The sequence below is a fragment of the Staurois parvus genome, unplaced genomic scaffold, assembly GCF_062004578.1.
Source record: "Staurois parvus isolate SC_StPar_1 unplaced genomic scaffold, SC_StPar_1.0 ptg000207l, whole genome shotgun sequence".
NCBI lineage: Eukaryota > Metazoa > Chordata > Amphibia > Anura > Ranidae > Staurois > Staurois parvus.
The window spans coordinates 7,953,199-7,981,066 of NW_028318003.1; the positions used below are offsets into that span (position 1 = coordinate 7,953,199).

The following is a 27,868-nucleotide window of genomic DNA, read 5'->3' on the forward strand; positions in this document are numbered from 1 at the left end:
GTTACTACTATATTACTGTTTTAGCCATTTTAGTTTTCCTGAAAATATTCAGATTCGAATACCCAGTTTTTTGTTAGTAGTTTTATAGAATAAGTCTGTAGAATTTGTAATGGCTATGTTAGTTTTCTACTTGTTGCAATAATAATTTTTATATCTCTAGGTTCAAATCTGAACTATGGGCATAACAAAAATGACAATATACGTACAAGTGGCATGTGTATTCTTCCTTGAATATTTGTGTGCTTTTTGTATTTCAGATCTATGTAGTCATTTATCATGAAACAATGCTTGTAGTTTGCATGTGAGCAGGAGTTTCTTGCAATAAAGACTGGTCACTGCTGCTCTCTCTGCTTGTGCAGGGTGGCTGGTCTTGTCTGTGCTACCCCCCCCCCACCCATTACCCAGAGTTCAGCTTTAATAATCCAGTGTAGTGTACAGTCGTGGCCAAAAATATTGGCACCCCTGCATTTCTGTCAGCTAATGCACCACTTTGCCCAGAAAATTAGAGATGTTTAGACATTCTCATGTTTATTTGTTTTGTTGGTATTGGTATGACACAAAAAGTGGAGAAACAAAAAGCCAAATCTGACACATTCCATGCAGAACCCCAAAAATGTACTGGACAAAATTATTGGCACCTTCTGAAAATTGTAACATAAAAAACCTCGTTCAACTTCCAGACAAATTCAAGCTGACCTTCAGGCACAGGGTACAACTATGTCAGCACGCACTATACGTCACCATCTGAATGAAAAGTGACTCTATGGTAGGAGACCCAGGAGGACCCCACCTCTGACACAGAAACATAAAAAAGCCAGGTTGGATTTTGCCAAAACTTACCTGAGGAATGTGCTTTGGACAGAAAAAACAAAATTTTGGCTTTTTGGTAAAGCCCATCATTCTACTGTTTTCAGAAAAAGAAATGAGGCCTTTAAAGAAAAGAATACAGTCCCTACTGTCAAACATGGTGGAGCTTTACTGATGTTTTGAGGTTGCTTCGCTACTTCAGGCATTGGATGTCCTGAGCTCGTGCATGGCATTATGAAATCTACAAAAGAATTCTGGGGTGCAAGGTAGGGCCTGGTGTCAGAAAGTTGGGTCTCCATCAGAGTTCATAGGTCTTACAGCAGTACAATGGCCCAAAGCACACATCAGAAAGCACCCAGAAACAGTTTCATACAAAGTGCTGGAGAGTACTGAACTGGCCAGCAATGAGTCCAGATATCATTTCCATACCTGTGGAAAGATTGGGAAAAGGAACCCTTCCAATCTGAGAGGCCTAGAGCAGTTGGTGAAAGAAGAGTAGTCCAGAATTCCAGTAGAGGTGGAAGAAACTCATTGATGGTTACACAAAGTGACTGACTTCAGTTATTTTTTTCGAGGGGTGTGCTAACAAATATTAAATTGAGGGTGCTAATAATTTTGTCCTGTGCATTTTTTGGGTTTTGCGTAGAATGTGTCAGATTTGGCTTTTTGTTTCTCCTCTTTTTGTGTCATATCAATACAAACAAAATAAATAAACATGAGAGTGCCTAAACATTTGTAATTGTAAAATTTTTCTTGGCAAAGTGGTGCATTATCTGACAGAAATTCAGGGGTGCCAATATTTTTGGCCATGACCGTATATGAAAGATTCTGCTTTGTTAAGCTGACCATGCATAATACCTTATTAGAATGTTCGTCTTTTTTTTATTTTCTTCAAAAGCTGATGACATCAAGAAACCATCCTTATGTGTGATACAGTTATATTCTATTTTGTATACATAGGATGGTTGTAACTGAAGGATCACAGTGAAAATCTCTTGGACAACCTAACTAGAGGACCAAGAAAATGTATTTACTAAAAATGTTGTATAGGAGCTATAGGCCATTTTAGAGAACAGTGTTGAAAACATTAAAGCATATTTCTCCAACTAGTTTTCTATCACTTTGTTTATATTCATCTCTTTTATTGCAGGAGTCCGAACCTAGCGAGGGCAAAAAAGATGTTCCTAAATTTAACAGCGAACTTGGAACCATGGTAAACTACAAGCTGCGCAGCAGAGTTTCCTGTTTGTTTAACAACTAAATTTTATTTGAAGAATTTCTTAATTTCAGATGTCTTTTTATACGTCTGTTAACTGGAAGAGCCAATCTAGCTCACTTGAATTCTATCTGTCAGTACCATGCATTTTTTGTTATTTTTTTATACCACACATATTGCCATTATTGATAGCTATAGATGCACAACAACCCTTTATGTATTCGCCAGTCAGCATTACCACATGGGGAGAGTCCATAGCACTGTGTAAGCTAAATTTTGAGTGACTAGCTTATGCAAGGCATTTTCTCCGTCTCCCTATAGCCACGCAGACCAGTAAAGAGAGCAAGAAGGTCAGTATATGCTGCTGGAGACTGGAGGATTAACAGAACTTTAAACTTAACCACCTGAATCCTAAACTTAATAGTAATGGCTAAACTAAACCCCGAAAACCAGATCCTAGCACTAAACTAACCCCTAAAATAGACTCCTGCTGCAGAATCCTTGTTGTATTCGATGCTGGGAGCAACAACCCTAAATAATAACAGCCCTGCATTAATAACTAACAATGCTGATGTCCCAGCTCTGAAAACAAAGGACCTAATAAATATTGTTTTTTTATAATGCAGCTCATGCTTTAATATAGTTGAGAAACAATGCAATAAAGAGGCCACATTACTATGATGTCCTCCGTGCACCCCTAACTTGTACATAAATTAAAGGTCAATCATAATGCCTCCTTCACATGGGAATACTGAACCACTTGAAGACCACGCCTTTCCTGACACTTTTTGTTTGCATGTAAAAATCAATATTTTGTGCTAGAAAATTACTTGGAATCCCCAAACATTATATATTTTTTAAAGTAAAGGCCCTAGAGAATAAAATGATGGGTACTGCAATTTTAATGCACAAAAAAAACACAATATAATACACAATTGTTTGGGAAAATATTAAAGATGATGTTATGCCGAGTAAATGGATACCAAACATGTAACGCTTTAAAATTGTGCACACCCGTGCAGCAGCGACAAATGGTATAAATTTTTATTATCCCTAGGTGACGCTTTAAAAGCCTTTACAGGTTACCACTTTAGATTTACACAGAAGGTCTGGTGCTAGAATTACTGCCCTCGATCTGACGTTTGATCTGACATGTGCTGATTCCTCACATGTGGGGCAAGCGCTGTTTGTGTACACATAGGACAGACACATGTGTTCGCCTTTGCGCGCGAGCACAGGGGACGGAAGTGCTTCAAAAATATTTTTTTTTAATCTTATTTATTTAACTGGCGCTTGAAATTTTTATTTTTTTTTAGCACTTTTTAGTGTTATCACAGGGAATATAAATATCCCCTGTGATAGCAATAGGCAGTGACAGGTAGTCTTTACGCTAATAGACCCCATATCTCTCCTCTGCCCTTCACAGCATCTGATTGCACCAAGATCGGTGTGATCAGATGTTTTCCCAATTTAAAAATGGCACTGTTTACATCTGGTGAAACTTGAAGTGATGAACGGTCAATGCTTCTGGTTTCTGAGACTGGAGGTGATCTGAGCCATTCTGGTCTTCCATTGCCTCTATGGTCAACTGGGGGAATCACCGGCTGGACGCTCAAGTCTCCTGGTGGGACAGATAATTAGCCGCTAAGATTGCTTTTACAAGAAAGCGGCCTCCCAGCTGAAAGAAACTAAACTGGGATGATTCCTGCAGCTGCAGGCAGTATCTCTGTATAACCACTTGTAGAGTTTAAACAACAAACAGGGTCAACAGTTTCAGTGGGACCAATCCCTGCTGGATGTTTGCCCACTGTTTAATCACAATCACAAAAACAAAAAAGAATTAACCAGATCACCATAATCCCCCTTTGACACACAGACTGTGGACAATCTAGACTAAAAACAACAGACCAGGGAAGTGTATGCCTAGTAGTGCAATAAACTTTATTAGGCAAAGATAAAATGACACATAATGCACCCACGTGCTCCCAGAATGACACCAAGCTCATTACACAACTGTGAGTATCCACCTTCAGAACCCTTGTATGGATGCCATTCGATAATGGTAATCCATTCAACTAAAGGCTCCTCTCCCCATGTCTGTGTGTTACCCTAGGTGCACACCTAAGCGTTTTCTTCAGCGTTTTGCAGAAACTCAGTACAGTCCATTTAACATGATTCCCTATGGGACATGTTCACATCTCCACGATTTTCATCCAGTGCATTTTTTGGAAAGGGTCAGGGACTTTTGTGAACGCAAAAAGTTGCATTTTTGGTTCTATGGACTTCAATATAAACGCTGTAGAAAAGTATATAGTGTGTTTTTGATGCGTTTTAAATCTGCCTAGCAACAAGAAAAAAAAAAAGTAAAACGTTTCAAAAACGCAGGTGCAAAAACGCAAACTGCAGTGCAGAAACGGCTCAAATGCAACCTGCATAGGTGTGAGCCTAGCCTTAGAAAGGAAAGAGAACAGTGGGGGTGCAATAGAAACTTGTGTATGACAGCTGCCAGGATCATGGAGGACCTGCAATCATTCAGTAGAGCAGTGTGCACCCGAAAGAGGCTGTGCGGGTTGCCATAGGTTTGAGGCCGTAGACCACATCAGACAGCTCTGCGGGTCACAGGTTGAGTATATCTGTGTTAAACAATCAGTAATGTTCATATACATAAGGAAAATGTCAAGGGGTATGAATACTTTTTCAAGGCACTGTAGGGGACCAGTAGTTCCCTATGTGATAGCATAGAAGTGACAGCTCCTCTTTGTAGGGGGGAGTGTGTGCAATGAGGGCGCAGGAGAGGATCAGTGTATACAGTGAGGGAGCAGTGTATACAGACACTCTCCCTCACTTGGCGCTGCTAAATATCACAGCCGGTTTTTAAATGCAATTGCTGACTTTTTTTTTTTCACTTTATAGCTCCGAGAGAGAGCTGTCATTTGCCCGCTGCTAAAGTAAACAAAGAGGTGGGGTCACTGGGTAACGTCACTGGGTGACCCCACTCCTTTGTTAATTTAGCAGTGGGGCGAATGACCGCTCCTTCTCGGAGCTATAAAGTAAAGAAGAAAAAAAGCCGGAAATTTTATTTAAAATCGGCAATGACGTTTAGTGGCAGCAAGTGAGGGAGCCTGTCTGTATACTCTGCTCCCTTACTGTATAAACTGCTTACCTCCTCTCCTGCCTTTTTCTGGCAACCCCCCCCCCCATCTGCAGTACACACAGCCTCCCAAACCCCCCAGCCAAATAGTCAGTCCACCCTTCATTGGGGCTGGGGTCTCTCATTATCGGCACTTGTATTGGCTCACTTTTTCCTATCTGCAAAATGCTGATAGGGCTATTTTCACTGAAATTTCATTTGCATCCCAAATTAAAAAGTAAAGTAATAATGGAAAGGACAAGCATAGGGAGTGCTATTTACTTTGGCAAGTAGAGGTCTAAATATAAGAAGGTCATCTTGAGTCTTTGTATGTATTCTAACATTTTTTACTCATTTTTTTTCAGGATTTTCAATTAGGTGTACAATCCTTTGAAAAAGTTCTTGACATTGCCTCGCTATCTCCTGCTAGCCCAAATGTAAGCAGCACTCTTATGCCTATATATTACAATTCCGTTTTTTTGTTTTGTTTTGTTTTTTTTATTTGTTGATGGTGACTGTTTGAGGAAAATATTATTTGTAATGATTTCACTATTAGCACTTTCTGGCTTTAAAGCACATCTGTGGCCATGAAACCTGCAATCCATGTGTATGGCTTGCAGAGGGCACTGTATGCTTTGCAATTCTTAGTTTCACATATGTGTATTGCTGCGTTTTGTCAAAGGGTTTTATTCCTAGGGCTCAGCTGCTTGTTTTCTCAAGCATGAGAAGATTTGGATACCTGTCCATGTGGGCTTAATAGACATAAATTGGCCACATAGTGACAGAAATGTTACACTGAATATTAACAGAACCAAAACATTTAATCTGGTGGAAGAGAAATTAGTTCAGTCATCTAGCCCAGCAGTATTTTATCTCAGAAAGTCTTTTGATTGGTTTACTTAATATCATCAGTAATCCAGGAATCCTCCCAATTAGATGAAAAGCAGTGGCATAGTAAATTTGTTTTAGATCAGTAGTTCTCAACCAGTGATACATGTACCCTAAGGAGTACCTCTGCTTCTTTAGGTTTACTTTATCTAAAAGCTACAGTTTGTACATTTTGTGGCAATAATTAATCAAATCGTATTGCTGTATTGTCAATTTCCTAGCATAATGGTGTTGTTTGTATAATATATATACACACACATAGATATACAGAGGCTGTATAAGAGAAATAGAGCAGGAGGTAATTGAAAAGAAGGTTGTCATATTTTTTTTTTTAAAAGAAACCTGCTACAAAACACTGTTTTAGAACATAAAATGATTGAAGCTTTCTAAACACCTAACCTTAAAGTTATGGCACTTTCATTTTTTTAATAAAAAAAAATATCTAAGTACCTTTTTCATAATCGATATACAGCACACATGATCTCATGACCTAGCTCTTTCCCAGCCTGTCTGTAGAGAAACAGTGAGAGGAGGATCTTCTAGTCCTCTGCTGCTGGTCACATTTAAAAAAAAAACAAGAAAAAAAAACAACCTTTGGGATATAGAATATAAAAAACTAATATCAATAAACTTTTAAATCATCATGCAAACATATATTTGAAATCAAATCTTATTATATTTTAGCAATAACATGGTGTGGGCGAATTTCTGCCAGTCACAGTCACGCCCCTCTAATCTGTGTCCTAGAATAACACTGAGGTGAAGGCTCCATCAATCAACATGTAATATACCACCCCAATTGTGTTAAGCTCATTAGTGAGTATGGAGGAGGAGGGAGAGAGGGAGTGGGCTGTCATTTACCAGTGTGTATATGCCCACATGTGTGATTCAATAATCACATGGGCTGCTCAGATGTGATGAGAAAATGCTCAGCATGGAAACTCACTGAAAACTGAGCATGTGCAGTAGCTGCCAACACTGCTTTGCAAACTGTCATTATAATAATCTCTCTTTGAACATAAAGATAACTAAACTGGGCAGTAATCATATTACCACACATGACAATGTATACTATGTGTCCCTGCCTAGTTTCCTAACACCAAACGGCCTCCTCACAGGGGCAATAGATTGTCAATAGATGCTGTAATACCTGAGAGAGCAGATTAGATGGTATTTGCCGACTCCTGTAGAGAAACGTACTAAACTGCTTACCACCAAAATTTACTGGAAACAATAACCAGGAGTATCCAGTTGCCTGGTTTGAATGGAAGTATAAAACACAAGGTGCATTGTGATGTGTGAACACATCCATCTAAGCTGATATATACATGTGTGTGCTTTCAAACTGAAGACAAAAGAACTGGCAGATATGCTGAAATTAACTTATCACTTGCTCCAGCCACTATGGCTGTCAAACTGATATCAGTGCTTGGTTCTGTTTAGTACCTCACTGTATTTGCTATCTGCTAATAGGATCTGCTGTTATTTAGTTTTTAAGAAATACATGTTGTGATCAACAGAGATGATATGTCTGGGTTGTGATCTATATGGCCATTTTCCTTTGCTGTATTGGCGATGGATACCTTTGGGAACTGCCACACTGACCCCATGAAGTCTAAAACCTATAGCTGCCAGATTGCTGTCATCAGAAAGCCAACAGTTGGTAGTGTGTGTAAAATCCCTCACTGCCAATAACGTATGACATACAGCAGTGGCAATAGCAAGGCTAAATATTAGGAGAGTCACCACAAATTACACCTAAAAAGTTGATCATTATCTATTTAAATAAGTAGGGACATTTACAAAGGACATTGCAAGGTTTGCCTCTCTTGCAAAAAAAATTAAAATAAAGGATGTACATAAAATAATATTATTGCGAGCGCATACTGGTGTCAAATAATAACAAAAAAGCTGCTAGCTTAAAGGAAAACCTCTAAAACCCTCAGACAAATATGTAATCAAAAAATGCAGTGCAAGAATAAATAAAGTGGAAAAAGTGATGATTGCGCAAATAAGTGATAACAGTGGTGTCTTATTGAAGACAGCAGATATAAAGTGACAACCATATCATATAGGTGCATTATAAGTCATACACAAAAAAAAAAATCAAATCAATAAGAGTCCGTGAATATGCTGAAAATAAATGCATCAGCTTTTCCCAAAGCAGGAAGATAGCGGACATTCTCTTAAACTTCCATCGTACAATCATAGGTGCACGTGACTTCCGTGATTAGAAAGAAAAGGGGTGTGCTTGCACTCGCCAGACGTAAATGATTTTACGCATGTAGTAAAAGGGACACTGATGGTCATCTGGAACCTGGTTGAAATAAGGCACTCTGATGGCGCATGGTATACCCAGGAACAATCCTCCGGACCACTCAATGGACCCTCATTAATGGTGGGAACAGCTTACAGATTTAAATTACACCTGGCAATAGGTGTGTTCAGCAACAATGGGAGAGCCACCTTGAAGTAGCTCAAAACAAAGCCACCAGGACAAAAAGCTGATATAGTGGAGTAATGTATTCAGCCCAATGATGGTAGTCACATATTAAAGTAACAAGAGTAATGACAGGCATGTAGCAACAGGTGGCAGTAGCTCCAAGCAGTGGATGCAAGTAGCACAAGTTCATGTGTGATGACAGATAGCTGATAGCTATATCTGATATGCCAAAAATAACATCTCATGCATGCAGATGGATAATAAATCAAGATGGCTGCTGGTCAGACACGTGGCTACAGCAGGTAGAGGTGGCGTCGGCAAGGCAGGCTGGCCCTCTGACGCGTTTCGTGCAATGGCACGTTGTCAAGTAATGTTGCCTTCTCTAAGGAATCAGATCGCATCACATGCCCAAAATAAGTCAGCTGTAATTTGACTATCTTTCCTTTTAAAGTTATTCCTGGTTTAACTCGCTCTAAAACATCTCTGTTGGTAATCTTTGCTGTCCAGGGTATCCTCAATAGCCTTCTCCAGCACCATAATTCGAATGCATCAATCTTCTATCAGCTCTTTTCATAACCCAGCTTTTACACCCATACGTTGTTATATGGAAAACTATTGTGTTTACCAGCTTGCATTTGGTGATGAGGCTGATATCCTTACTTTTCCACAATTTTTGCATACTTAGCATGGCGTTTCGACCTAATGCGATCCGTTTTTATAATTTCAGGAGCGCAATCTCCTGTTTGGTTTATCATAGATCCTAGAAAACAGAAATGATGAACACATTCTATTTCCTCTTCATCAATGTATATTTTGGTTGCTCGAGTTTTAGATGTTGTCATGATCTTTGTTTTTTTGATGTTAAGACGGAGTCCCATTTTTCCACTCTCCTCCTGTGTTTTTGCTATCAGGTGTTTCAGGTCCTCTTCTGTTTCTGCCAGTAAAGTTGTATCATCAGCATATCGAAAGTTATTAATATTCCTACCACCTATCTTCACCCCAATTTCAGATTCTTCTAGATCTAGTTTCCTGATGATGACCTCTGCATACAGATTGAAAAGAAAAGGGGAGAGAATACAACCTTGTCGTACACCTTTTCCAATTTTAAACCACTCAGTGTCGTCATATTGTGTCCGAACAGTAGCTTCTTGGTCGATAAAAAGTGACCTTATTAACTGTACAAGGTGCATTGGCACTCCCATTTCTTGTAATGCTTTCCATAGCTTGTCATGTACAACACAGTTGAATGAATTGGTGCAATCAATGAAACACATGTAGATGCTTTTTTGATATTCATTACATATTTCCATAATCCAACGTAGATTAGCAAGGCTGCTTTCACACTGAGCAGATTTTGCAGTGCTTTTGCATCCCTTTAACCTCCTTAGCGGTTTTCCCGAGTGTAGCTCAGGGTAAAATTTCAATACCAAGAGCAGTAACCCCGAGCTACACTCGGGCTTACCATGCGGCGTTGCTCAGGGGGTCCCTGCAGCACTTACCTTGTCTTTCGCTCCCGCGATGTGTCCCCTGCAGCGTCCCCGGCCATCTCCTCTGGTCAATGCCGGCATCCAGCTTCCGTGTTCCGATCCCTGTGACGTAGGAACGTACGGGCGCCGGAACTGGCGGAAAATTTGAAATTTTTTAAAAATTTCATTTTTGCCGTCATTGCTGTTTCAATGCATTTCACATATATTTTGTCCCTACTGCTTTGTCCTGTGCCCTGCCTGCATTTTGACTGTTCTTTCTGCCTGGAAACTTAGAAAAGTCCATGGCGTCCAAAAAGCATCCCTTTACGTCAAAAGCAGTTTTAGAACAGCGATAGTAAATCAGAACCACTTGCAGAATTGAGTGATAATGATTTGTGGGGAAATTCGTCATCAGACACTGAAAACGATTTTGCGACTTTGCTCAGCGATGTGCGAATTTGCCTCTGTATTACAAATTTCAGTGTTTTTGGTTTGATTATATTATTGAATTAAACTTATTATTAATATATTATTATTTTTTATGATTATTTATTAAATTATAATTTATGATTTCGTGTTTCAAGTTTTATCATATCCGGAATGTTTACTAGACTCTTGTTCGGACAGAATTTAGTGAGTTATTCCTAAAAATTACAGCCTACAATAAAAAACTACATATTTCCATGCAAAAAAATGGTACTGCTTTCAGCACGAAAAATCGGAAAGAATCATACCGCCAGGGAGGTTAAATTCAATTTATGTCTTCGCACTGGTCCGTTGCGCTTCCCTTGTGGTGTTAAAAATCCTGCTTGCTGTATTTAAAGAAAGAGAAAAAAAACCGCACCTCCTTTTTGAGGTTTGGTTCACACCAATGTGATTTTTATTGCTTTTTACAGAAACACGCTACAGTCCATTTAACATGATTTACTATAGGATATCTATGCTTTTGTTGAGCTGCTGCATTTTTGGAGAGGGTCAGGGACTTTTTTTTTTTTTAAATGCAAAATGTTTCATTTTTGGTTCAATAGACTTCAATGAAGAAAATGCATGTAGTGTGGTTTTGATCATTTTGCTTTTTTAATCTGCCCAGCAACAAGTTAGCCAAAAAAAATTCAAAACGCACTGCAAAACGGCCAAAACGCAAATTGCATTGCTGTGAACCAGTCCTGAAATGCATTGAAAACGCATCATGTGATGCATTTTTTATGCGTTTTGGGTCTTTTATCTGCCCAGCAACAAATTGTTAAAAAAAACAAATTTCAAAAATTGCAAAACGCGTGCAAAAATGCACTGCAAAACGGACAAAACGCAAACTGCATTGGTGTGAACCGGGCCTGAAATGCATTCAAATCCCATCAAAAACGCACACGTGTTGCATTTTGATGTGGGTTTTTTTAGTCACATGACCTTTGAAAAACGCACTGTAAACATGGTAAAACAGCTGGTAAAATAACAGGTAAAAACGTGGCAAAATCTCTAGTAAAATCTTGCACTTTCAGTGGCCATTATCGGCATCTTTTTCCTATCGGCACAATACGGATAACACTATATTCGGCCGATATTTCAGTGCATCCTTAATAATTCTTTAGTATTAAACCGCAGACACAAAAAAAAAAGCCCCCTGCAAGGTAATGTCAAGGTATGCATAGCATACTAGCACATTATGTAAAACTTAACTTAAAACGAAGCCCTCCAGCAGCGCGCTGTCACCACTGTAGAGGCTTCCATCTTCACCTGTCTTCCTTCCAGGGTTATGAGCTCCGGCATTCTGGCAATCCGGGCTGCCATGACGCATGCGCAGGAGTCCCGGGCCATGGCACACAGCACACAGCTCTAAAGGAATGGCACAGGTATGTTATTCCTTCAGATCGCATGCACCGGATTAAATGACGAGAGAATATCTCCTAAAAGGTGCACGTTTTGGGAAATATTAATTGTACCTACAGATCAGCTTCATTATAGCTTACCTGTAGGTAAAATTAAAAAACTGAGTTTACAAACACTTAAATCGGTGATTGAGCTTGTTATTCTACTGAGATCTTTGTAGGTAATTATTCTCAGAAAGTCTACTTGAAGGTTCTATATTGTACATCTTAACTCAGCCAGACGGAGATGATTTAAAAATTCCATATGAGGGCACATGAGGGGTGACTTATGAAGCAAGGCTCACACTGAATGGAGCACCTACCCACCATACATTTGGCGGCTTCATATATCAAAAACTGTAACAAATGGTTTCTGAACTGTAATTTATATCATATATTTTTAATGTTTTCTTTACCTATACTAGTTTGCCACTATATTTATTGAAGAGCATGGAACAAGCTGGATTTCCCCTTTAAAGGAAAGAATGACAGTATTTAAAGTAAATAAAAATTTATTTTCCTTCAGGAAGCAGTAGAAGAGGAGATAGATGAAGATGTGGAGAAGGAAATTGGTGATGACTATATGAAACCTATTAAGGGACCACTGGATAAGGTTCAGAGGTTTGTTGGGTATACGGCTTGTGTTATTACAGGTATCCATTTTTTTTTCTTTTTTTCTAAAACACTTTTTTTTCTTGCACAGGCAAATTCATCCAGATGCAAAGTATGCAAGTGCTACTGTAGAACCAGCATCTACAAAAGAACCTTTTAAATTGTCCGCAGAGCTATTCAGAAATGGCAGCGAATCCTCACAAAATTCAGAGAATGAATCTAGGAAGATATCTGAAACCTCAAAGCATACTGGACAGCTACCAAAACTTGTGGATGAACTTCCTAAAGCTTCAGCGTACAATTCCAAAATGATTGTTGAGCAGGAGAAAAGTGCTTTAGAAGAAGAGCATAAACAGAAGCTGGAGAATCTGAGAGAAATGTTTAGCAAAGTGGAAGAGGAGAGGAAACATACTCTGCAAGGACTCCATAACAGTAACATCAGGTATTTCACTAACTCAATTACAATCATTTAGCCTAGGTTCACACTAGAATGCTGTGCGGGAAACCCACAATCTGTGCGCTTTCCGCACCGCATTCCAAACACACTGCTTTGCAATCTGCAGGAGGTGTCAATGGAATCTTAACGACACTGCAAATGCAGATCGCAAACGCAGTGCATTTGCCAGCACTGGGTCGCATGGTACAAAGTTACCATGTAATCCAGTTGCAGTGTGGTTCCAAATTTGGTGCAATGTGGTGCACTTTGAGCCCATTTAAAAGGAGTGGGCTCAAATCGTACTGCACTGAATTTTATAGGAATGCAATTCCTGCGTGATTTTTATATTTGGTTCATAGTGTAAACAAAGGCTAATAATCATTTAAAATATACTGTGTGTATACACACACAAAGTACATATACACTATATTGCCAAAAAGTATTGGGACACGTGCCTTTACATGCATATGAACTTTTAATGGTATCCCAGTCTTAATCCATGGGAATGTTTGACCATTCTTCCAGAAGTGCATTTGTGAGGTCACGCACTGATGTCGAACGAGAAGGCCTGGCTCACAGTCTCCACTCTCATTCATCCCAAAGGTGTTCTATTCTGCGCACATTCCACAAAGTTGGAAGCATGAAATTGTCCAAAATGTTTTGTTGTGATGACGCCTTAAGAGTTCCCTTCATTGGAACTAAGGGGCCAAGACCAACCCCTGAAAAACAACCCCACTCCATAATCCCCCTCCACCAAACTTAACACTTGGCACAATGCAGTCAGGCAAGTACCGCTCACCTGGCAACCATCAAACCCAGATACGCCCATCAAATTGCAAGACAGAGAAGCGTGATTCGTCACTCCAGAGAATGCATCTTCACTGCTCTAGAGTCCAGTGGCGGCGTGCTTTACACCACTGCATCCGACACTTTGCATTGCACTTGGTGATGTAAGGCTTGGATGCAGCGGCTCGGCCATGAATACCCATTCCATGAACCTCTCTACGCACTATTGTGCTAATCTGAAGGCCACATGACGTTTGGAGGTCTTTAGCTATTGACTCTACAGACAGTTGGCAACATCTGCGCACTGTGCGCTTTAGCATGTGCTGACCCCACTTTGTCATTTTTCATGGCTGAGTTGCTGTTGTTCCCAGTTGCTTCCACTTTGTTATAACACCACTAACAGATGACCGTGGAATATTTAGTAGCAAGGAAATTTCACGGATGCCTAGGTGCTTGATTGGAACAGCTGAATCCAATGATTTGGAGGGGTGTTCCAACTTCCAGAAAGTATTCACAGCACTTAACTTTTGCCACATTTTGTTATGTTTCAGCTTTATTCCAAAATGGATTAAATTCATTTTTTTCCTCAACATTCTACAAACAATACCCCATAATGACAACGTGAAAGAAGTTCGTTTTGAAATCTCTGCAATTTATTAAAAATAAAAAAACGAAAAAAATCACATGTACATAAGTATTCACAGCCTTTTCCCAATAGTTTGTTGAAGCCCGTTTAGCACCAATTATAGCTTCAAGTCGTTTTGAGTATGATGCTACAAGCTTGGCACACCTATTTTTGGGCAATTTCTCCCATTCTTCTTTGCAGTACCTCTCAAGCTCCATCAGGTTGGATGGGGAGCGTCGGTGCACATCCATTTTCAGATCTCTCCAGTGATGTTCAGTTGGGTTCAAGTCTGGACTCTTGCTGGGCCACTCCAGGACATTCGCAGATTTGGCCTGTAGCAATTCCTTTCTGTGTGCTTAGGGTTGTTGTCCTGTTGAAAGATGAACCGTCGCCCCAGTCTAAGGTCCAGATCGCTCTGGAATAGGTTTTCATCAAGGATGTCTCTGTACTTTGCTGCATTCATCTTTACTTCGATCCTGACTAGTCTCCCAGTTGCTGCCACAGCATGATGCTGCCACCACCATGCTTCACTGTAGGGATGGTATTTGCCAGGTGGTGAGAGGTGCCTGGTTTCCTCCAGACATGACGCTTGGCATTCAGGCCAAAGAGTTCAATCTTTGTTTCATCAGACCAGAAAGTTTTGTTTCTCCATGGTCTGAGAGTCCCTCAGGTGCCTTTTGGCAAACTCCAGGTGGGCTGCCATTTGCCTTTTACTGAGGAGTGGCTTCCGTCTGGCCACTCTACCATACAGGCCTGATTGGTGGAGTGCTTCAGAGATGGTTGTTCTTCTGGAAGGTTCTCCTCTCTCCACAGAGAAATGCTGGAGCTCTTTCAGAGTGACCATCAGGTGCTTGGTTACCTCCCTGGCTAAGGCCCGTCTCCCTCGATCGCTCATTTTGGAAAAACAGCCTGCTCTAGGAAGATTCCTTTTGGTTCCAAACTTCTTCCATTTACGGATGATGCAGGCCACTGTGCTCATTGGGACCTTCAATGCTGCAGAAATTTTTTTCTGTACCCTTCCCCAGATCTGTGCCTTGATACAATCCTGTCTCGGAGGTCTACGGACAATTCCTTGGACTTCATGGCTTGGTTTGTGCTCTGACATGCACTGTTAACTGTGGGAACTTTTATATAGACAGGTTTATGCCTTTCCTAATCATGTCCAAACAACTGAATTTCCCTCAGGTGGACTCCAATCAAGTTGTGGAAACATCTCCAGGATGGTCAGTGGGAACAGGATGCACCAGAGCTCAATTTTGAGTGTCATGGCAAAGGCTGTGAATACTTATGTACATGTGGATTTTTTTGGTTTTTATTTTTAATAAATCAAAAAGATTTAAAAACAAACGTCTTTCACGTTGTCATTATGGGGTGTTGTTTGTAGAATGTTCAGGAAAAAATGAAGTTAATCCATTTTGGAATAAGGCTGTAACATAACAAAATGGGGCGAAAGTTAAGCGCCGTGAATACTTTCTGGATGCACTGTGTGTGTATGTGTATATAAATGTGCGCGTGTGTGTGTGTATATGTATATTACCCACACACACTATATTGCCAGAGTATTGGGACACCCCAACAAATCATTGGATTCAGGAAATTAGTTTGACGGTTTGGTTTAGAGCTACTTTGATTGATAAGACACACAAACATTTTAAGATTGTTGTTCATAAGAAGCATCGGCTGATGTGAACAATGCCTCGCAAAAAGGAGCTCTCTGAAGACATATGATTAAGCATAGCTGATCTGCATAAGGCTGGAAAGTGATACAAAGCAATCTCAAAGTGTTTAGAAATTCATCAGGTGACAGTTAAACAAAGTGTCTATGAATGGAGACAGTTTAGTGCTGTGACTACTCTCCTGAGAAGTGGGCGCCCAGCCAAAATTACTCTCTGTTTATACACTATATTGCCAAAAGTATTGGGACACCCCTCCAAATCATTGAATTCAGGAGTTCCAAGCACCTCCATAGCCACAGGTGTATAAAATCAAGCACCTAGGCATGCAGACTGCTTCTACAAACATTTGTGAAAGAATGGGTCGCTCTCAGGAGCTCAGTGAATTCAAGCGTGATCTTGATAGGTAGACTGTGAAATTTCCTTGCTACTAAATATTCCACTGTCAACTGTTAGTGGTTTTATAACAAAGTGGAGGCAATGGGAAACAGCAACTCAGCCACAAAGTGGTAGGCCACGTAAAATGACAGAGCGTGGTCTGCGCATGCTGAAGCGCATAGTGTGCAGAAGTCGCCAACTGTCTTCAGAGTCAATAGCTAAAGACCTCCAAACTTTGTGTGGCCTTCAGATTGGCACAACAGTGCGTAGAGAGCTTCATCAAATGGGTTTCCATGGCCCAAGTAGCTGCATCCAAGCCTTAAAATGTAAGGCAATGCAAAGCATTGGATGCAGTGGTGTAAAGCACGCCATCACTTAACTCGAGCAGTGGAGATGTGTTCTCTGGAGTGACAAATCATGCTTCTTTCTGGCAATCCGATGGACGTGTCTGAATTTGGTGGCTTCCAGGTGAGCGGTACTTGCTAAGTGTAAAGTTTGATGGAGGGGGTATTATAGGGTGGAGTTGTTTTTCAGGGGTTGGGCTTGGCCCATTAGTTCATGATTGCGCACCAGTGCACAAAGCAAGGTCCATAAAGACATGGATGAGCACGTTTGGGGTGGAGGAACTTGCCGGGTCTGCACAGAGTCCTCAGAGTCCTGACCTCAACTGATAGAACACCTTTGGGATGAATTAGAGCGAAGACTGTGAGCCAGGCCTTCTCATCTAACATCAGTGCCTGACCTGTTATGTATATAGTAACAGTGCAGGGCCCTTTTACAGGATAAAAACAGGTAGAAGTGGTCCAGTAATGGACACAGAGTCTGCACATGTGGAGTGCAGAACTGTGGAGTGTAGATTTTGAGTGGAGAAAACTGCTGTTGCAGGTTTCTCCGGATTTTGATATTTCTGGATGGGGCTCCATAGTTTGGAGATTTCAAAGTGCCTTGGGAGGAAAGAAATCTCCAATCCAGTGTCCAGAGTTTGTAGTCAACCAGCAGGGTGTGGGCCCAGGTGCTCACAGCCCTTCTAATGTTGGTTTGCTGAGAGTTCGGGGGAGTTGAGTGCAGTTGGAGCAGTGGCTTCCATTGAGTGTCTCTGTGTGAGACAGATGCTGTGTGCATTAAAGGGCTCAAGGCTGTGTGCATTAAAGGACAGATGCTGTGTGAGTTGAAGGAGTCCAACACTGTGTGCTGGGAATAGCCAGTGGTCTGGGAGACCCATCCCAGCAGAGGTACTGCTGACCAGCAGTGATAAGGAGGAGTAGCCAGGAGGCTTAGTATTTTTCATTGGTGTTTACCATTGGAGAAGAACCCCTGTGTGGGAAAGTATATTTTGGACTTTTGTGTTTTGGTTTCCTGCCTTTTAATAAAAGTGGGCTACCAAGCCCTGAAAAAGAGTTTCTGACTAGTGTGGACTCACTTGGAAAGCATCTATCACTAGAGCTAATCATCCCCCATGTCACAATATATATATATATATATTTTGTATGTTTTTAAACAGAGCATTGGAGGAAAAGCTGCAGAGAGAGTCTGAAGAGGAAGAAGCCAGGATGAGAGAGGCACAGAAGCAGAGACTGCTCACATTGGAAAATGAACTTGTTAAAGAGAGACAAGAAGAAGAGCAGAAAATTCGGTAAGACACACACAAATATGTAGCAGAGGAAGAAACAAATATCACCTAGATACAAGTGGAGCATGTTAATTGGCGTCACAATCTCCACTAATTAATATTCTGTATTGTCACTTCTCTTAGTCCGTTTATGAGAAACCATGAATGAACATTGATCTAATGCATGCATTATTATACAATACATACAGTATATGGCATTGTTCCATGTAAGCTAAGCTTGGAACCCAGAGAGTCACATACCCGGAGTTTCCTGCTCCCTGAAATCTCTTCCCTCTCCAATACTTTTAGCAGCTTAAGGCTGCAGAGTGAGAAAGAGAGTGATGTGTGTATATCTGGTTGGGGTTTAGGAACCCACTGTAGGAAAAGTGTACTGAGAGTAGCAAAGTTAAAGTAATCACCTTTTGGTCCTGCTAGTTTCTTTTGTCATGTGGGCTTCCTGTGATAAGCTGACAATGCCGACTATGTTTCCAATTAAAGTAGCAATCACACCTGCTGGGGAGCTCGGTGCCAAGGCACAACATGCCTGATAACTTGCCCATTGTCAGCCCAAGACAAGGCCCCTGCATCATTTAGCAGTGCTTGACTCACAGCTACTCTTGGAGACAGCTATCATTCGGTAGAGAAAAGGGATCTAAAAAGGCATCTGGGACTTTTCTGAGCCTGCAGTGGTGTCACAGGAAGTGACAATACTCTATGGCTTCTCCACACCCACAGCCCTGACCTTAGGGAGAGGAGAACTGCTATGAAAAATAATTTTTTCAAGTTTTCATTGAAATGCATACAATAGTCTAATAGTTTATGCAAGCACAATGCCCTGCATGTTTATGAACAGCACGGTTTGCATCTACTTTAACAACCAAAATGAGCTTTTTCACCTAGTAAAAATATTTCTAAATCAGGTGGTCAAATGACAGTAAATCCATATAATAAATTAATCTGTTTTCCCATTGATGACTCAAACAGTGTTATCATGCACTATAACCGTGGTGGCTAACCTATGGCACGTGTGCCGCAGCAGGCGCGCAGGGCCTCGCTGCCAGCACGTGAGCCAAGTTGCCCTACTACTGCCCTGGTGCCAAGCTTTGGGTCCCACGCATGCGGGGTTGACATCACAAGCCACGACTACCTCCCTAGCCACTTGTCAGAGCTTTCACCATGCCTTCAGCCAGTGTGGTCAGCCAGAAGTGGATCTGCTATAGCAGCTAGTTGCTATAAACAAGAATGCCGATTTGCTGCACTGGATTTAAGTTTTTATACATATTTAACTGAGATTGACATTCTTTTAATGTTGTGCTGTCCCCCTGGCATTTAAATCTGCAGCATTAGGAACATTACCCATATGTGCTGATGGTCAGTGTAACATTGCCCCTCTGTGCTGTTGGTCAGTGGAACATTGCTCCTCTGTGCTGGTGGTCAGTGGAACATTGCTCCTCCTGTGCTGGTGGTCAGTGGAACATTGCCTCTCTGTGCTGGTGGTCAGTGGAACATTGCCTCTCTGTGCTGGTGGTCAGTGGAACGTTGCCTCTCTGTGCTGGTGGTCAGTGGAACATTGCCCCTCTGTGCTGGTGGTCAGTGGAACATTGCCCTTCTGTGCTGGTGGTCAGTGGAACATTGCCCCTCAGTGCTCGTGGTCAGTGGAACATTGCCCCTCAGTGCTCGTGGTCAGTGGAACATTGCCCCTCAGTGCTCGTGGTCAGTGGAACATTGCCCCTCTGTGCCCGTGGTCAGTGGAACATTGCCCCTCTGTGCCCGTGGTCAGTGGAACATTGCCCCTCAGTGCTCGTGGTCAGTGGAACATTGCCCCTCTGTGCCCATGGTCAGTGAAACATTGCCCCTCTGTGCTGGTGGCCAGTTGGTAGTTCTGAAAATGAAATCCTTAAAGTGTGGAATTCTCTGCCAAATAATTTTAAGTCAATGAAAGCACTTGGGATTGCTTTTCTTACTTTGTTTGGATCATCCTATGCTTGTGAGCAGCTGTTTTCAGCTTTGAATTATATCAAATCTGATACAAGAAACAGACTGACAGATGACCTGAGTGCTGCATGTGTTGCTCTCAAAATGACGAAGTATGAACCACAATTTGAAAAATTATCAGCATACATGCAACAGCAAAGATCACATTAATTGTGCAAAAGCACACCAAATGCAAACTTTTACTTTTCAATAAAAAGCTGTTTATATCACTGAAAGCTGTTACTGTGTTTTCTTTTAAAACAAAAGTTTTTTTCTAAACTAAAACCTCAGTATTCAGGTTTAATTGCAGTGTTGACACTTTGCGATAAATATGTGGGTTTTGGGTCACAGTTTGGGAACTTGGGCTCCAAAAGGTTCGCCATCACTGATATAAACTAACAATGTTTTTGATTATGCTCTCAAAAGAGGTTATTTTATGTATTTTCATTATTTTTTATTCCTTGTATAACCAGAGGACAGGAAGTTTTTTTAGCAGTTATTAGGTGTTCTAATATTTTCTTACTATTTATCTGTTTAAAAAAAAAATTGATTGATATCTGCTTAGCTGCTATTGACAATATCTGCACTCTCCTGAGGGTTTTGAAAATTTGTTTCCCAGTCTCATTAAGATATTTAGATAGTTTTTTTTTTTTTTACTTGATACCTTTTCTTTTTTACTACAGGAAACAGGAATTGACAATCAGCGAAGAACACAAACAGATATTACTAAAACTAGAGGAGAAGCTATTGCAGGAAAGAAATAGCTTCTCTGAAAAATTTAAACTAGAAACAGAAAATCTATTGGAGCAAGAGAAAGCTACTATCCTGCATGAAAGAGAAATTGCACTTAAAGAGCTGAGTACTAGGCTTGAACAGGAAACTAGAATGGTAAGCGAATGCTCATGTTTGGACTGTAAGTGCATTCTTCTCACAAGTTCATTGCATCTGCTGCATTGATGGTTACACTCTATTTATTGCACTAGGGAATACCCCTTTCAGCCTTTGAAAAGCTTGAAAAGTCTAACCTCAGTATGTTATTTTAAATCTGGCTTCTTGTAACCCTTTTCAGAGATTTACATTTAATTATATTGGATTGTGACCTAGTCACCTCTAAACATATTGCTAGTTTCACCACATATCCATAAAATAGTTCACACCATTTAGATTGGACATTTTTTTTTTATTCATGTTAGCAAAGCTTTTTAAGTACAAACAGTAATTTCAATATCAAAAATATAACAAACTGTCAACGTCATATACAAGTATCAAATATACAAGACATACAAAAGGCTAGTCTAGCGTTATACAATAACTGCAGCCTCTATACCGCTTTGCATAGATTGTACTACATGTGATCAGACCTGTTTCTTTTCAAAGTGCAGAGTTAATCCAACTGCCTGGTATGATCTTTTGCAATCCGTTCATTCCTTCCTGAAATTTTGTCAAACCATGTTTTGCATTGGTTTGGGATGCAGATCTCTATATCCACATTTAGAAAGATTGGGAACTTCATATGGTGCAGTATATGACCCCTGCACATACACTAAAACATATACACATAAAACATATATTTTCCTTGACTATTATATTTAAAACGTTGTACTCAAGTTACTACCAGATTGGTAGTCTACATTTGGTGCCATTGCTCCATGGCACAGTCTTTCTGGAAACTAATATTTTAGCTTTTTCCCAAGAGTTCTCTTTACAACAATGACCACACTGTGTATTGACCTCATGGAAACTCTCCAGCAAACACAAAAAAACTCCAGTACACTTCATATTAAAGCAGAACTCTGGGCAAAACTTCTTTGCATGTCCTCGTTGCTGATTTCCTACCTTCATTCAATATGTCATCCATCTTCTCGTTCACTCAGTAGTTGCTCTGAAATAGTCTATTCATTTTTAAGTCAAACCATTAATTCTCTTTGCTTTCCTGCCTGTAGGACCAGTGGCTGCTATGCCTCCTTCTCCCCGAGCCACTGGTCTTGGCACATCCCTTCTGTAGCTCTTTCTCCAGGAGCAGTGATGTAATTCAGCCCCACTTGCAGTGGTGGGTGGACTGAGACTCTCAGACATGTTCAACATGTACAGGTTTAATGTACCTGCCCACATTCATTAGAATTCCCTGTGGTTGATGGGAACTGTAGTTTCCTTTTACTGCAGAGAGAGAGAGGAGAGATTATGATGCAATTCCTGCTGTTACGCCTCCTCATTGGCAGAGCAGATGCTGTTCTCTTTTGAATTACAGAGTTGAGGCCATGAAGATTTAATTAGACTTTCCTCCTAAATGGTAAGTATTTTCAAAGTTTTATTAACTGTTTAGTGTTTTGTGTAGGGGTGGTATACTAATGGGGGATTTTTTTTCCTATCCTGGTTCTTGTTTAACTTCAAAATGCGGCACAACTCTTGATTTGCTTGTGTCCACGCTGTTTTCAGACAAAGTTAAACCTGCAATCTCTGTTTGAATTAAAAATTATTTGCCCCCCTGCATCAAGTGGGTCCCAGGTTCAAATTTCTAACCATCACCTAGTGCTCTGACAGTTTCTATAATTTCATGCAGATGCAACACATCTACAGTATTTTAGTGCTCTTTTCCTAAGTAATTTTCTTGTGAAACCTTAGGAAGCGGTATCTTTAGGTTGATTTTATTGTTCTTGCAATCAAATGTCACATTAAATAATGGCTTTGATCTCACTGCCTTTTATGTAGGTAGGTTTGGCCTGTTACTATATTTATACTCACAGTAACCAAGTGTGAAACAAAAGATAATAAATAGGTTTATAGATGTAAATTAATATATCTACAAAACACTAAAGTTCCAGGGCTTTTCAAAACTAGTGAGGTTTCGCAAAATAATATTTTTAAAAACCTATTAGGGCAATAAATAATACAAAATCATTGACCTTTCATGAATACACATGCCAATAAGGCTATAAAGTAATGTGTAATGAAAAATAAAAATGGGAACAGCAGTTTGCAAGTTGACGATGGCAAAGGAAACCATGAATTCACTTCACTTGTCAAAAAATCTTACCATGCAGAAACCTCTGCATGCACTTTGAATGCCTACTCTTGAGTCCAACTGAGCATATGGAAGGATAGACCTAAATGCTGGTAGAAAATGAACAATTTCTTTGGTTGAAGCTAGTTAGCATTGTCACACTAAAAGCTCAGCTGTGGGGAATTTTTTGTCAGTCTGGATCCTGCTACTGCCTGTTAACCTGTTAAGCGTGTGTGTGTATGTGTGTGTGCGTATGTATGTGTGTATATATATATATACATGAAATACAGTTGGGTCCATATATGTTTGGACACAGGCACAATTTTAGATTTATTCAGGTATTGACCAAAACATATGCAAGCTATAGTTCTATAATGGATATGGGCTGAAAGTGCACACTCTCAGGTTTAATTTGAGGATATGTACATCCAAATTGGAGGACGAAGTTAGGAATTACAGCTCTTAAGAGTAGCCATCTCCCCTTTTTTAAGGGACCAAAAGTAATTGGCCAATTGAATATAATCATAAATAAAATGTTAATTTTTAATATTTTGTTGAGAATCCTTTACTAGCAATGACTGCCTAAATAATAATTGCAATACCACTCCAAAATAAATAAGTAAATCTAATAATATAAAGTACCCCTTATAGCATATATTTCACCTTCACCCCTGAAGGTGTAACTAATAAAAAGTAATAAATATGCCACCTTAATAAATAGCGCCCCACAGAATAAAATACAAACAATTAAAAAATTTAAAATAATAATAACCAAAGTCCAGAGAACGTCCACAAGTGTTTGGTGTGATTCTTGCCACTTTCCAAAATGGCCGCTTCTCCACTTCTGGTTCCCATGTGCGTCTGACGTCACTTCCCTTGATGCATTTCGTCATGTGACTTATTCATAAGGGATCCCTTATTTAAAAGGATAATGCACTATGTATGATTTCTTTCTTTTTGAGGTGACATTGGTCATGAAAGCCTTTGGGAGGCTCTGATATTTGGACATTTTTGTGAAATCACCTTTATGACTTTATTGAAGGACACTTGTATGGTTTTTATATTATAATTTTTGGACTTTGATTATTATTTTTTATTTTTTTATTTTTTGTATTTTATTCTGTGGGGCGTTATTTATTTAGGTGGCATATTTATTATTAATGGAACCCATGGACATTACCAAAGACTGGGTGTCCTCCCTTCTGATGCTTTACCAGGCTCTAAATGCAGCTTTTTTCAGTTGTTCTAACTATGTATTTATATCTATATATATATATATATATATATATATATATATATATATATATATATATATACCCACAGTTGATCCAGAGGAAGAAAACCCAGCAAAGCATGATCCAATTTGCTCCTGCAGGGGACAGAAAATTCCTTCCTGATCCCCTGAGAGGCAATCCGATATTCCCTGAATCAACTTTACCTATAAATGCTAGTATCCAGTTATATTATGTGTATCTAGGAAATAATCCAGGCCTTTTTTAAATCTACTGAGCTGGCCAGTACCATATATATATATATATATATATATATATATATATATATATATATATATATATATATCTATCATGCTTTTTTTTTTTTTGCTGTTCAAATGGCAAGTGGGATTTTTCTGCTAAAGTGAGAACCTAGACATCATATTGACTTTGGAAAAAAATCCAAGATTGAGAATTATTTTTGACTGGGCCCACAATCTGGCAGAAACTTGTGGCCTACGAATATAGAGCAGATGTTCACTTCTTCCCTCTAAGACCAGTGTAAACCTGCAATGGATTTGAACAGTCTATTTTCACTGATGATTGTACAAAGATGGGCTCAGGTGCATTGCTTGTGCGTTGACAGTCTACTGCTCATTATTAGACTGGATTTCATGAAACTACCAGAAAATCTTCTATCACAACCAGAGTAAATGCATAATGCTCATTCCAGATAGAGAATAATTGCTTCTGCTTAAACATACAAATAAAAATAAAAAGTACATACATAAATTCATACACAAAACCTCCAAAATTATTATTTTTTCTTTTCAGGAATTCTTAGACTGTTGGGTATACTGCTGCATACAAGACAAATGGACACTGACAACAAAAAAGTTGTTGGTTAGAATCAGATAACAACAATAATCATGGCTGAGTTCTTTGATAGTGTCCTCAGAATAGTGTATATACCTCATTTTGCTCTACTGTGCATTTGCAAGAAGTTTTTCTGCTATGAACATCTGGTGATAGTTTTATGCTGGGTATATTAAATCCTGGAAGTCTCTTCTGTCAGCTAAGAAGCATTGGTAGATTCTTGCCACCTATGTTAAATCCTGAAAGTCTCTCCAGTCAGCCACTGGGCACAGATTGTTCCAGCTTATACTGGTGTTTTGTCCTGTTACAGGTCAGAATTTATAGGAGTTCACCTAGTCATCTACAGCTACAAGAAGGTTTTTTTTCAGTGAGGTAGGAGCTAAGATGGTTGTAGACCAAGCGTTCTAGAAGTTATCTGTGCTGGTGTTGTCTTCTCGTGAGTAACTACCCAGCTATGTTATAATTTGTACAGCACTCCACTATTCATCTCGGTCCAGTGTATCTTGGGAGTTCCTAAGGATTTACCAGTCCAAAACTGAGGCAGTTTTTCTGTCCCCATTTCTGCAACAAACTGTTGAGAGTTTCTAGCAAGCTCATGCTAAGCTGAGGTTCTTCTGTTTTAAGTACTGATGCTATCTCTGTGATATTTTCTACAATGGCGTTCTGTAGTTAATTGGTATTTTTATGTGTTTGTTTCTTCTTTATTCTTGGTTTACTTATGTAGAGTGCTGGAATTTGCATGCTTAGAGTCTAGTTAATGAAATTAGTTTGGTGGTTTGGTTTAGAGCTACTTTGATTGATAAGACACACAAACATTTTAAGATTGTTGTTCATAAGAAGCATCGGCTGATGTGAACAATGCCTCGCAAAAAGGAGCTCTCTGAAGACATACGATTAAGCATAGTTGATCTGCATAAGGCTGGAAAGTGATACAAAGCAATCTCAAAGTGTTTAGAAATTCATCAGGTGACAGTTAGAAAAAGTGTCTATGAATGGAGACAGTTTAGTGCTGTGACTATTGTCCTGAGAAGTGGGCACCCAGCCAAGATGACTCCCTGTTTATACACTATATTGCCAAAAGTATTGGGACACCCCTCCAAATCATTGGGTTCAGGTGTTCCAATCACCTCCATAGCCACAGGTGTATAAAATCAAGCACCTAGGCATGCAAACTGCTTCTACAAACATTTGTGAAAGAACAGGTTGCTCTCAGGAGCTCAGTGAATTCAAGTGTGGTACCGTGATAGGTTGCCACCTTTGCAATAAGTCCATTTGTGACATTTCCTTGCTACCAAAGATTCCACGGCCAACTATTAGTGGTGTTATAACAAAGTGGAAGCAACTGGGAACAGCAGCAACTCGGCCATGAAGTGGTAGGCCACGTAAAATGACAGAGGGGGGTCAGCGCATGCTGAAGAGCACAGTGCGCAGAAGTCTCCAACCTGTATGCAAAGTCAATAGCTAAAGACCTCCAAAGTTCATGTGGCCTTCAGATTAGCGCAACAGCAGTGCGTAGAGAGCTTCATGGAATGGGTTTTCCTGGTTGAGCAGCTGTATCCAAGCCTTACATCACCAAATGCAATGCAAAGCATCAGATGTAGTAGTGTAAAGCACGCCACCACTGGACTCTAGAGCATTGGAGACATGTCTGGAGTAACGAATCACGCTTCTCTGTCTGGCAATCCGATGGACGTGTCTGGGTTTGGCGGTTGCCAGGAGAAAAGTACTTGCCTGACTGCATTGTGCCAAGTGTGAAGTTTGGTGGAGGGAGGATTATGGTGTGGGGTGTTTTTCAGGGGTTGGGCTTGGCCCCAGTTAGTTCCAGTGAAGGAAACTCCCAAGGCGTCACCATAACAAGACAATTTGGACAATTTCATGCTCCCAACTTTGTGGGAACAGTTTGGGGCTGGCCCCTTCCCGTTCCAACATGACTGCGCACCAGTGCACAAGCAAGGTCCATGAAGATAGGGATGAGCAAGTTTGGGGTGGAGGAACTTGACTGGCCTGACCTCAACCTGATAGAACACCTTTGGGATGAATTAGAGTGGAGACTGTGAGCCAGGTCTTCTCTTCCGACATCAGTGCCTGACCTCACAAATGCGCCTCTGGAATAATGGTCAAACATTCCCATAGACACTCCTAAACCTTGTAGACAGCCTTCCCAGAAGAGTTGAAGCTGTTCTAGCTGCAAATGGTGGGCCAACTCAATATTGAACCCTGTGGACTGAAACTGGGATGCTATTAAAGTTCATGTGCGTGTAAAGGCAGGCGTCCCAATACTTTTGACAATGTAGTGTAAACTGTTTATTAGAAAAGTATGCAAATCCAATACAAATCATCATGACCATGTTAACACAAAGAAAATTAGAACAGTATTATGTATACAAAGACCATATACAAGAAAAAAAAACAGTCAAGGTCAATGAGCATAGCAAAGTTGCAGTACAACACATAGTAGTATCAAAAAAGGTGAGGAAAGTAAAGGTTGTAATAGATAAAGGATGGCTTTTCCCCCTCTTATCCTTTCCTTCTCTCCTATCTTTCCCATACTCTCTTCCTTTGCCGTTTAGTTACTTAATTCATTACACTCCAACCACTTCTAAGTATTTTTTTTTTTTTTTAAATTAAACCATCCTTCCTAGGATTTTCTAAGTTTTCCATTTTTATCCTCATCTGTGTGGTATAGTTCTTCCATCTTATATTTATAATTGACTCTGTTTATCCAATCCTTTATTTTTGGGGGCTCTATTGTTTGCCAGGCTTTAGGAATGAGACTTTTGGCCACATTTTAATAAATGGAACAATATCATATTTTTTTATTGTTTCACCGAAGCCTCTGATTTATGGAATAAGCAGACCCACGGGTCTAATG

At 40.0% G+C, this 27,868-nt stretch overlaps 1 protein-coding gene across 3 annotated transcripts in view; it reads left to right on the forward strand.

Annotated features, from left to right (window-relative positions):
- The window catches only part of CEP164 (centrosomal protein 164), a 157,025-nt gene that overhangs the window by 38,304 nt on the left and 90,853 nt on the right, over window positions 1-27,868 (forward strand). For all 3 annotated transcript variants that reach the window (XM_089678613.1, XM_089678614.1, XM_089678615.1), the window contains 6 exons: window positions 1,958-2,020; window positions 5,519-5,590; window positions 12,342-12,436; window positions 12,519-12,869; window positions 17,827-17,958; window positions 20,592-20,796. In XM_089678613.1, coding sequence (XP_089534739.1) covers window positions 1,958-2,020; window positions 5,519-5,590; window positions 12,342-12,436; window positions 12,519-12,869; window positions 17,827-17,958; window positions 20,592-20,796 — 918 coding nt within the window. The remainder of the gene's footprint in view (window positions 1-1,957; window positions 2,021-5,518; window positions 5,591-12,341; window positions 12,437-12,518; window positions 12,870-17,826; window positions 17,959-20,591; window positions 20,797-27,868) is intronic.